The sequence below is a fragment of the Pituophis catenifer genome, unplaced genomic scaffold, assembly GCF_029215685.1.
Source record: "Pituophis catenifer annectens isolate HBS135680 unplaced genomic scaffold, rPitCat1.0.hap2 SCAF_2, whole genome shotgun sequence".
Taxonomy (NCBI): Eukaryota; Metazoa; Chordata; class Lepidosauria; order Squamata; family Colubridae; genus Pituophis; species Pituophis catenifer.
Genome location: NW_027256882.1, coordinates 140,949,953 through 140,962,329, shown reverse-complemented (window position 1 = coordinate 140,962,329; position 12,377 = coordinate 140,949,953). Strand labels below are relative to the sequence as shown.

At 37.5% G+C, this 12,377-nt stretch overlaps 1 protein-coding gene across 2 annotated transcripts; it reads left to right on the top strand.

Moving 5' to 3' along the window:
• Window positions 1–2,451: 2,451 nt before the first annotated feature.
• Window positions 2,452–10,110, top strand: RPL38 (ribosomal protein L38). 2 transcript variants are annotated; one of them, XM_070934728.1, is made up of 5 exons: window positions 2,452–2,534; window positions 2,741–2,768; window positions 5,360–5,420; window positions 7,610–7,732; window positions 10,032–10,110. In XM_070934728.1, exons 2-5 carry the CDS (start codon window positions 2,766–2,768, stop codon window positions 10,055–10,057), a joined length of 213 nt encoding a protein of 70 aa, XP_070790829.1. In that variant the 5' UTR covers window positions 2,452–2,534; window positions 2,741–2,765; the 3' UTR covers window positions 10,058–10,110. The 2 variants fall into 2 exon arrangements, with proteins under 2 accessions (XP_070790829.1, XP_070790830.1); XM_070934729.1 differs by having other exon boundaries at window positions 2,520–2,577.
• The last annotated feature ends 2,267 nt before the right edge of the window (window positions 10,111–12,377 follow it).

Below are 12,377 nucleotides of genomic sequence, written 5' to 3'. Positions count from 1 at the left end.
ATAATTTTTAAAAAAACTCATTATAAAGATGCACAAAGTAGATGCCCAAGGTTATAAACTCAAGTATTCCAAGTATTTTTACTACTACCTCAGTGCAAGAAGAAGGTGTACAGAACATGCTTCTCTGTGGAGAGGTAAAGATGGGGCATGTGTCCATTTTATCTACGGAGTCTCTTTCTGAAACAACTGCCATTTCTGATGGCCCAAAGATGCTAGCATCACTGTAGCAGATGTTAATAAATGCAGTTACCACTTCAACTTAATGTATATAGAGGCCAACGTAATAGATACTGTATAAATCAATAGAGCAAAACATGAATGCTGTTCTATATTGATTTTTCTCAGGAATTCAAGTCACAAGTAGATCCATTTATATTTAAGCACTGAGATCTGAGAGTTTATAAGTGCTGAGAATATGAAATGGGATCATGCCAGTTTAAATTTCACCTCAGCAATAATTTCTCTCAGTTTCTTCAGTAAACCAGCCCTAAACTCTTTCTGCAAGTAGGGAGGGATTATGTCGATCATGCTAATTTTCAATCAGGATTGCCAAGATCAAACGTGTGAACCAGGAGCGGGTTTCAAAACCCGTTGCTACCGGTTCGCTTGTGGGCGCACATGCGCAGAAGGCGGGCGGGCAGAGCCTCCCACGGCTACCACTTTACCCGATCCAGGGCGAACCAGTAGCAACCCACCACTGGCGTGAACCATTCTGAATACTTGAAATTTGCCACATGAATGTTGTTGCTATTGTAGGTAGCGCTTTTTAGCAACCACAATTGGGATCAGCGTTGGTCATTAAGTGAAGCAGTTGTTAAGTGAAACCATGACTGTCCTTGTGAGTTTACTTCCTCTGCTTAAGGACTTCAGACAGTTTTATCCTACTCAAAATACATTTGTACACCCTTGTATTTTGCCATTCTACAGAAAGCATGATATAAACGGGGTGGAAGACAATAAAGATAATAAAATAGCATGTATAATATGCAAATTTGTAGAACTCTTGTCAGGCCAAATTGTCATCCCAAACATTTTCTTTTCTCAAACTAGATTCCTCAGTGGGTGCTCAGTCCTATTCCTTTGTCGTTCCTTTTCTTCTATTCCCCAAGTTTCCATGCTCTTTCAATCCATTCTGACTGGTTCTTAGAAACCCTTCTCTCTGCATAATTTTCCCATCATAAGATAGCAGAATCTCCAACCTGCTATCTCATAATCCTTTCGGAATGGATATAAACTGCTATGGAAAACCGCTTTTCTAAGGTGTATAATGTAACCGTCCTACAATACATTTAAGCATCTGGTTGTTCCCCATTTTTCACTGGGGAGAGAGAAACCTCATCATGACACTGCCTAGCAGTGCCACTATCAAAATTTCTTAGGTCCTGCTGCTCAGTGATGAAATTCAATTTTTTTTTACTACTGGTTCTGTGGGCGTGGCTTGATGGGCGTGGCAGGGGAAGAATACTGTAAAATCTCCATTTCCACCCCACTCCAGGGGAAGGATATTGCAAAATCTCTATTCCCACCCCACTCTGGGACCAGTATTTGCCGATTCTTCGAACTACTCTTCTCCAGATCCTGTCAGAACCTGCTGGATTTCATCCCTGCCGCTACTGCTTGCTGATTCTTAATGTCGCCAGGTGTCCACTATTTGAGCGGACAGTCCGCTTTTTTCACATTATGTTCACTATTTTTTTTCACAAAATAGTGGACATTTTTTTTATTCAAAAGCTTTATGATGAAATTAAAATGTAATTTAATATTTTACATATTATTATAATATATTTGATGTTTTGAATTTTAAGTAAAGTTTTGAAGTGATTATTTTAATACGTGTTAAATGTTTGTAAGAAAATATATAATTTAATTGTAAAAAATTTTTTTATTTTTTTACTACTTACACCCCCCTCCCCCCCCCCCCCCCCGCCTTGTCCGAAGCAGACCTGGCAACCCTACGTCCTGGTCGAAAGCTACAAAGAAATGGATCTGTGTCCTCAATTATCTTTTGCTCTTTTTAAGTATAAGGGCTAAAGTGTAAGTATAAAGTTTAAATATAAGGGCTTATTCGGGAATGGTTTCTGTTTTGCTTCTGATTGAATAAGACAACGAAAACAATTTTTTATCTTCATGGTGGCTGTTGCTTCATTTTTTATGCATTTAATGCATGCTGCTGCAAATTGTACCCGCGCTGCTGTTTTTCATAGAGTGCGCATTTTGCGCTAAATTCGCAGGTAGGAACAGTTCACAAGTAAGCAAATTCTAGTCCAAAGCTTCTAGTTGTACGTACATACAAGACTGATTTGACACCTACAATGCGCCGTACGGCATCCTTGATACCCAGCTACAGAGTGCCTACAAACTCCACGCATGTCCACTCTAACACCGCCGAGTTCCAGCTAGTTTTGCCTCGCTTGCTATTCTGATCTTCCTCGGCCCCCGTAGCTTAAGCTCCAAAGCAGGGTTTAACTACCCGGATGCGGAAGTGCTTGTTCTTTTCTCTCCCGGGTGGCGTTGCCGTTGTTTCGTGCTTCTCGGTAAGCGGCGGTTACAATCCGTTGGCATCGGTGGAGAATCCAGGTGGGGGCAGGTGGGAAGGGGGCGGAGGAGGAGCGTTAAGGTGCCAAGTGTGTGACCGTGAATGTTTGGGGAGGGCGGAAAAGGGGGGGCGGGAGGAAAATAAATCGGCGATCGAACCCCCTATTCCGGCAGTTAACTCGCTAATTTGATTTCTGTTCTGCAGGCAGCTGCGGCCAGAAACCCTCGCCATGGTAAGCGGCGGATGCTCCTGAATCGGTGGTTGTTCTGATGATGCCTTAGAAGAAGTCGGTTCGAAAAAGATAACAGAGGAAAAAGCCTTTTCCCGCGAAGGGCATTTTGATACTGACGAATGGCTAACATATTATTCATGTTCCATGAATGTTTAAATGTGTCCCCATACTTCGTTTTCACGTTTTAAACAAATCAGGCATAGTTTTATTTGTTGTTGCTTTTTTACATTTACATTTTTTACATTGAGTTAAATTTAATATATGGAAATAAATAATTCCATCCGATTTCTCTCTCTTTCTATTCCATATATGGAATAAAAACCTGCATTTAATATATGGAATAGGCGTTATTCTAGGAGAATAGCAATGGAAAGCAACTTTTTTAAAAATGTAAGTTTTCAGATGTAGCTTGGCTCTTAGTACTACTGTAAGGCCATGTGGTTATCCTAGATAAACCATGGAAGTGGTTAGCCATTGCCTTCTTTCCAGGATACTTTTTTCAGTTTAGCAATCCAGTCCGTATCTGTAGTATTTCCTGAAAGTTTCCCATCAATGTAGTAACCCAGACTTGAGCCAGTTAGTATCTGAGCCCAGAGGGGTTAAACCATCCCTCCTTCCTATAAGGAAAATGTATGGAAGGTACAGTACTAGTACTGAGGGAGAAGAAACTGGAGGAACACAGTTTGGTGTCAGAATACAGGTAGTCCTCAAATTTGCAACCATTCATTTCGTGACCATTTGAAAAGGGTGACTTATGACCGTTTTTCACGCTTAGGACCATTGCAGCATCCCCGTGGTCACATGATCAAAATTCAGATGCTTGGCATTTGGTTCCTATTTATGACGGTTTTGCAACCTGACATGCAAAATCAATGGGGAGGCCAGATTCACAGTAAAACAGCTGGGCTACTAACTTAACAACTGATGTGATTCCCTTAACCCCTGTGGCAAAAAAATGTTGTAAAATGGGGCAAAACGCACTTTTAACTGTTCCATTTAGCAACAGAAATTTTGCACTCGATTGGTTGTAAGTCGAGCACTACCTGTACTTGCTTTTTTGAAACATGCTGCTTTTGATTGAGAGCTTTGCTGGATAAAATCAGAATAAGGTAACCATCTTCCTTTGTGCTGTAGCGAGATACTTTGATGCATATGTGTTGCCTGTAGATATCAGAATAGGGTAGAATATTCATTTTGGTAAGTTTTGTGTCACTTGCAAAGGGAGATGGAAATCTTTCACCAACTTCTGATTGATCTTCGTCACTTTTACTTACTCCAAGTTAGGTGAAAGGTTGGAATTACAAAGGCATATAGAACAGGGGTCTCCAACCTTGTCAACTTTAAGACTTGTGGGTTTCAACTCCCAGAATTCCTCCTTAGGTTTGCTAGCTGAGGAATTCTGGGAGTTGAAGTCCATAAGTCTTAAAGTTGCCAAGGTTGGAGACCCCTGATCTAGAAAGTCTTAATTGTATAAAACGCTAGCCAAAGCCTGTCAATCCATCAGCCTTTCCAATTCTGGAACAACAGGAAAGGGTTAGATTATAGCTTGAAGAAAGTTGTAGCAGTTTCAACAAATGTTCCATATGTGATCCCAGCAAGTCTCTTCATGGGGATGGACTGCGTTTTCTGACATGCTTGAAGATACTCCAGTTACCTTTAGTTGTCAGGCCTGTTTTCTCCCAAGTGACCCTTGCCTTAAGAACAATTTATGATGGACATTTTTATTGGAAAATTGCTAGGTTTGCTCCAAACGGCATTCAACCAATCCCCCTGTATTTTCTTCAGGAGAAAAGGGATGGGGAAGTAGGCTTATCCAGATGACAACATGATTTCATGAAATGATACGTAAGCAAGACTAGCCGGCAAAAATTACAGAGATGGCAGTTAGATGTCTTTAATGCTAGTATTAGGAGCAAATATGGAAACAGAAAAATTTCCAGGCCCTCATTTATTAGCGAACTCATTAAGTTAAAGCACTCAGAATATTGTGAAGAGTTTCCCAGATTTCATATTGATAAGATATCAATATCGCTCATAGTCACTGGGTTGTTATGTCTTAACATTCATTGAGCAGTCCTTGGTGCTCTTTGAGCTTGATTGTTTACTTATAACAGGGTGTCAAACTTGCAGGCCGCAGGCCAGTTGCATCACATGCTGGCCCAAACCAGTTCAGCAAAAAGGGAAAAAAGTCCTGATACGTCACATGATGCCGCGAGTTTGACACCCCTGACTTACAGGCCTTTCATTACCCAAACTAGAGAACATCATCAGTGCTAGTCCCAGCACTAGCACTGATGATGTTCCCTAGTTTGGTAATGTAACGTCTGCAAATAAACAACCAAGTTCAGAGAGCACCAAGGACCCCTCATTTCATCTCTGAGCTACAAATATTTTTTATTGCTAATATTTGTTCCTGTCTGCTTCCTTAAATGATGCTACTTTTTGCTAAAAATGAGTTCATAAAAGTTACATTTTTCTGTTTAATAGAATGGCTTGGCAAAAAAAGGGAAAGTTGTCAGGCTGCAGGAATAAAATGTATTTTCACAATGCACTGGACACCATACTCATGTTCATTCTTGTATTTATTATAGCCTCGAAAAATTGAAGAGATCAAAGATTTTCTGTTGACTGCCAGGAGGAAAGATGCAAAATGTGAGTACCAATTGGGGCTCTTTGCTTTGTTTCACTAATTATAATGGTTGTGTGATTTAGTCTTGTATTGTAATTTATGCTGAAAATATAATATCCATTATTATGTTAGAGTGGTATTCTTTAATATTAATTGTGGGCACTATCAACTTTTTAAAATGTTCCATAGCAACCCAGGTCTTGTCCAAATACTGCATTTGGAGAGCCATGTCTTAGTCATGCATTCTCTTTCCCTCTTTCCATGTTTTAAAAGCAATGGCTCTTTCTGCCGACACTTTTAAATAATGTCTCTGAATATTCTGTCATATATAAAAGATCATTAAGTAAATGATTAGAAGCTTAATAGTGAAACATTTTCCAAAGCAGTTTTAATTTACATCATTTAGAGTCATTTAAAAACCATAAAGTTTTGTAGTAGCTTTCATTGGCATTACTTAACAATGGTAAATTTCTAGGGCATTATAATCAGCTAAGAAATTGCCAGTAAACATATTTTTATCATGTTTGCTTTTAGAAACAGATTGGGAATTCTATTATGCTTGAATCAAAGCTTTTCTTTATAATGGTTTTGAAACTTAGAAATGTACTGCAGAACTGCATACAAGCTTCTGAGCCCTTTAGAAATATCCATAATTGAACACTTTGGAAAAAGTACATGAATCTTTACATAATAAAGTGATGTTTCCTGAAGCAGCAGTGATTTCAGCAAAGGGATTCCTGTCCCTGTTAATCCTGTGAATTTACTTGGGAATATTTTGGCCTCTTCCTCTTTATAGAGTTATTTCAACTCAATGGTAGATACCACTTCGGTGGGAAGGTAACAGTTTTCCATGCACCTTGGCGTATAACGGGTGTCAAACTCACATAGTCAGGGCTGTATCACATGACATGTCGGGACTTTTTTCCCCTTTGCTCAACCAGGCATCAGCATGAAGTTTGACAGCCCTAGCATATAGTCATGCTGGTCACATGACTGGCTGGCTTCTTTAGGCTAAGAAACAGATGAGCACCATGCCCAGAGTCGGATACAGGGAAAACTACCTGAAACAGTTGGCTTTAGGTCATGCTGCAATTCATTTGATCGGGATTTTGATTTGGCCATACCAAAATGCAAACTTTCTTTTGCTTCAGCCATTCTTCGTAGATATGCTTGTGTGTTTGGGATCGTTGTGCTGCATGACCCAAATTCACTTATGTTTTACTTTATAGGCAGATGGACTCCTGTAGAACTTCTCAGTATAGTCCAGACTCTTTCCCTCTTAATCCCAAAAGTGCAGAGCAACCCCAAATCATAATAGTACAACTGGCATGCTGGTTGGGATGAGAATCGTTTGCAGAAATATGATGGTTTTCTCAAAATTTTCTAATTTTTTCCCCAAAGTTCTACTTTTGACCCCTCTGTCCATCGAAATTATTGTAGTAACTTATTGAATAGTTCCTTATGGAAGACCCATGAATACTTTCACCGGACATTGTAAGAATAGCCTACAGATCTTTTGCCATCATCCTGGATTCTTTGTAGTATCCCAGTGTATTGTATTCCTGGAGCAGTTAAGTTTAGTTTACTCTTAAGCTAAATCTTACTTTTAAGATTATCCTAAGGTGTCACATATTTTCTCCAAGATCATGAATGTTGCCTCAGAATGTTCCTTAAAAATATAGTGCATATATTGGGTATAAAATCTACCAGTACCAATAGTCAAGCTGATATCACATTGCAGGTTTACAGATTATTCTAAAGGGTTCACAGATTTTTCTTAACACTGTAAGCCTTTACTGTAAAGATGTTAGTGCTTGTTTTTGGTAATAAAATCACAGAAACTAGTTTTTGGCTTGTTTTTATGTACTTTTGATATCTATGAGTCTATAACAAGTATTAGCCTCAAAATTATTCCAGTATGTTATTTAAATAATTTTTTAATAATAATTTTTTAAAATGTATTGTGAGCCGCTCTGAGTCTTCGGAGAGGGGCGGCATATAAATTTAATTAATTAAATTAAATAAACAAAAACATTTTTAAACAGGTATGATAACTTAGTTCTACTTCACAAGTGTCTCTGTCATCATGAGATAAAGTGGATATAATAAAATGTTCTGTCTCAAAATTACATTAAATTCTGTTTCTTACTGGGCAGTTTGTTCCTTAGTATAATCAATGCATAATGATAACCCTGATATTTTTATACAATAGCTGTTAAGATCAAGAAGAATAAAGACAATGTAAAGTTCAAGGTGCGTTGCAGCCGATACCTGTACACCTTGGTCATCACAGATAAGGAAAAGGCTGAAAAACTGAAGCAGTCTCTGCCACCAGGTAACTGACTTTATAAGTGGAATTGTGCAACATGCAATAAAATTAATAGTAAGCAAATCGTCCCACATTTTAGCCAGTTGATCCTTATTGTGGGGTTTTAGGTATATAGTTTTGTCTATTTGTTCTTTCATAAGATGATGAGTATTCTAATTGGGTCATTTTTGCCAATCTTGTCTCACAGAATACTATATAATATGCTTTGAACACCTGGATAAAAGGCAAACTATAAATCTAAAATGACTTGTTATTATGCATTGCATGTGGAGAAACCCTGAACATTTGGGGCACTGGACAAGTTTGAAAAAATTAAATGATTATAGGCTTCCTGAAAATAAACATGTGAAGAAATAAAATCAGCTGCCTTGTCTGAAGAGTTAACTTCATGTATTTTAGGATGCTGTGACATCAAAGTGAGGATACTTAGATGATTCATTCATTTTAACAGATCATAGAAAATGACTAACTTCTTAGTAGATGAAAGTGGGAGGCCACCTTGAGATGAAATTCCAGAGCCTGGCAGAACTGCTATAAGTTCTTCCTGTTAATGTCAACTGATAATTTATACCTCCAAGAAGTGGGAAGGGAAAGCCAGCAAAGTAGTCATGGGTAGGAAAAACAGCCCTTTAGATATTTTAGTTGATAATGAACTTTGAATATCATTGCCAACAGTTTGAATTAAGCCTGGAAACAATTTAGATAAAATAGTCCTATTTTCCTAAATGGAATTTCTCTAAAGAAGCTGGCTACAGCATTCTGGGTCATTGTTATTTCTAAATACTTTTCATCTTATTGCAATCCTCCAGATGTGGAGTATTAAGGCATCAGTTATTCTGACCACATCTCTCTCCAGTTACCTAAACTGGATGAAGGCATTCCCAGTTACAGCTCTTGTCTGAGGTCAAAGCCAAGTGCAGGCAAACTGCTGAGCTGTGAACCTACATTTGCTATTTTATCCAGCATTGATTAAATTGTTATTCCAAAGTCAGCAGTACTAAATAAAAATGCCTGTGTCATAGCTGAATTACTCTTTGGTGATTTGCTTCATATCTAGGCATTGGTTCTGGATCTCTTGATGCAATTCTAGGGAGGCTGTAAAAGAATTAGTCTGAATATTATTTGTATTTTGACACAAACTGCAAATTCCAGGATAAAATCTTACAACAGTTTTCTGGAACTGTCAGATGATATGAATAAAATGAAACATTTAGCTACTCACTAGTGACTGATAAATTGAAAGGTCACTTTCTTCATTCAATAAAAACCAAACTATGTGCCTAAAACTGATTTGAAATTAATCCTAATCTGAAGGTATAGTGGCTTAAACTTGAAAGGCAGTTTCACACTTTAAAATGTTTAAAAATTGAATCTCTAAATTGGCTGAAGTTACTTGATACTGCTGTATTAATTAGGCATTATCTCTTAGAAGGACAGTCTTTTTCCCCTGAGAAGAAAACTATGGTTAAGGAAGTTTAATTTCCATTGATTTCAGTCAATGAGTATAGCAGATGCTTTCAAAGTTAGTGGGATTTAATCACTTAAATCCCTTTGCATTGTAAATTAAATTACTCTGCTGTTTGTTTAACAAATAGAAATATATTTTCCTTGTTGATACCAACATGAAAGTTTGCTTTTAAGGGATAGTTCAGGTTTAATGAAAACAATAAATTGGTGCTTAGTTCGTGTTAAAAATATAGGTGCAACGAAATGAAATGATCCCAGAAAGCAGTAGTTTTGTAGATTAATCCAAATAATACATATTTTGTATGAGCACCAGTATTGTTTCAGAACTGGCAACGTGGAGGGGGTGGTGGGGGGTTAAACATACAGAACAGATTTAGAGGCAAATGACTGAAAAGCAGTGTAATGAATATCCACCAAGGGATGTGGCAGATGGGAGAGTTCTGAGTTTTTCAGCAGATACAAATGAAATGTCAGCCTAATAAGCTAAGCTTTTAAAGCTCTGTGTCTAAATGTCACTTGTGTAGCAGGGAATATTGTAGAGCTGGGAGGCTGCATTTAAGCCATCAAATTCAACATCTCTGCTGGATAGAATAAAGAGATGTCATTTTGAAGAAGAACATAGATAATTTTAGATGTTTAGTGACATTTATATCAAGCCACCAATTAAAAACTAGCTATGAAGCTGCAAATTATGCTCTTACACTTGCTCAGGAAGATCTCCTTTCAAAGTTAAACAACTTGTGTTTGGGAAAATGGTTAAAATGATAGTTTTACAAACAAATAATGAAAATATTGTCTGTCTGCTCTTCTTCAGTATGTGTTTCTCTTTGTTCTCTAGGTTTGGCAGTAAAGGAACTGAAGTGAATCTGTCCTCTTTGGAATTTGGTCGATGGGTTGTAATAAAGGAATGAACTTTCTCTCTTGTCAGTGTCATGTTTTTCTGTGAGTAGCTTGGCAGGAAATATAACTGGCCTAGCAAACATTTGACCTTCCATAGTGTGAAATCAGTAGACATAGACAAAAAGCGTCTGTTCTTAATTTTGAAATAGGATTGATTTGGGTACTACATTGTGCAGCTCCCACCTGCAGTTCTGGTCTAGAGTGGTTACAGTTCTGATGCACGTGAGACGACCTCTTGAAAATACAGTTCTTGAATATTGGAATAATATGCAAATTGGCATGAATCCTCCTTAAGTAGCTATTCCAAAGCAGGCATATTTTAGATGTATTGGGAATTTTACCCCAGTGCATCTGAGTAGGCCAAGCTAGGGAGACTGCTCTAACAGACCAAGATCAGGAGGCATCTCTGTGTCACGCTTGATTTTTGAAAGCTGAAACACGTAACAATAGTCAGAATTGTCGGTATACTGTATGCATTCTATATAAAAGCATGCAACCTGAAGAGGGGGTATTTATTCATTCCAGATCTTGTTTTGAAAGTCTCTTGTTGGCTCTAGACGGTGTTCATGAATAATGCAGGGGATGGTCTTCAGTATATAGAATATGTTTCCATCGATCACTGACAGCTTTCTTTCCATAGCTAAAACTTGATTCTAATTACTGGTCTGGTCATCATGGCAAGCAGGAGTTCTAAATCTTATAATTAAAGAGATGCATTTTAAAGTATGTTGTGATGCCCATAGGCACCAATGTACCTACGAATAATTTTCTTGCAGCTGTCAGACTACTTGCTGTTCAGAGGTTTTTCATATCTTTTAAAATGGAAAACTGGCGTGCTATGGAGCTTATGCCCCCTAGCATTTTTATTTCCAAGAATACTTCTTGATACTCATCAAGCCCAGAGGTGGAAAATAAAAATAGCAATGCTGTATTTCAAGATGCATCTACTTGTCCAGAAGTAAAATAATGGTAAACTCAGGGTCTTGCAGAGGAAGAACATGTGGGAGATGTTTGTCTATTGGCTGCCTGAAAAACTGTTCAGCTGAGATGAAACTTCAGTCTTCATGCTAGTTTATCAGTTTATCAGAGTTTTTAAATTATGATACTTCAACTTCCTAATGTCCACTGGAATTCCTGCTTGCCATAATTACAACCAGATCAGTGGTTACCTAAGCGCCCATCTGTTTATAAGAATTTTCTTGAAAACTGGGCTTTTCATTTTATTACAAAAATAAAATGGGATTTAGGAGAAAATTGTTTCAATGTATTTGTTACATTTCTAGATCATTACAAACATACCACGCCACAGCGTACAACTGTTATTTAATGTGTTGTCTAAATTATAAATATTCCATGTCAAGATAAACAAACCATAGTTTGCTGGCCATTCAATACTGATATGGATGGTAAGATTTTCATAGAGAGTGTCTGCCAATTTGTAATTTAATCGAGTGATTTTGTACTTGTCTAATGAGATGGTTAAAGTATTAGACGGGGATGGCTAGGTTCAAGTTCCCACTCAACTGTGGAGCTCACGAGAGTTAAATTGTTTGCTCTTAGCCTATTTTATCTGAGGGGTAGTTGGGATAAAATAAGAGGTGATACTCCTCAGACATACAAACAATTCTATGGCTTCAGAGGAAACACAAGATACAAAATGCAGTAAACACTAATAATGGCTTCCTAAGTCTTTTTTCTATTTTTGAATATAAATCCTCCTGTAGGTTAATTGTAAAGATACTGACAGGCTGGTAGCCGAGCAGAATTTTTTTTAAAAAAAAAAATTATTTATATGCCGCCCTTCTTCAGAGACTCAGGGCGGCTTACAATGCGTTAAGCAATAGCTTAACAATTTTGATTAGAATATGGTAGCACTGGGTATCTTAAGTACAATAAAGGTTGATAACTTTTCTGCCACAGAAAATATAGTGATGCTTAAATGTTTGCCAACTTTTTTGAATTTCCAATATTTCTGTATAAATAGGATCTAAAAAAATGATCCATCTGTACACAAGTCCTAAAACTAGATTAAGGGAACCCAATTAAATGAGTAAAATGTTGTTGTATGAATAAGGTGTTGTTTTATAACAAATTTTCCTTTGTGAATTATAACAACTTGCAATATATAATGTTATTTGATGGCTCATCATCATCCTAGAGGGAAAAGAATAAAAATCCCATGCCTCAGAGTTGTAATTATATATTCAGTATTACAATTATGACTGCCACTATCCCATTAATAAGCCCCTAGTGCAAGTTTTGTGAGATGAATTTCTCAGTATTA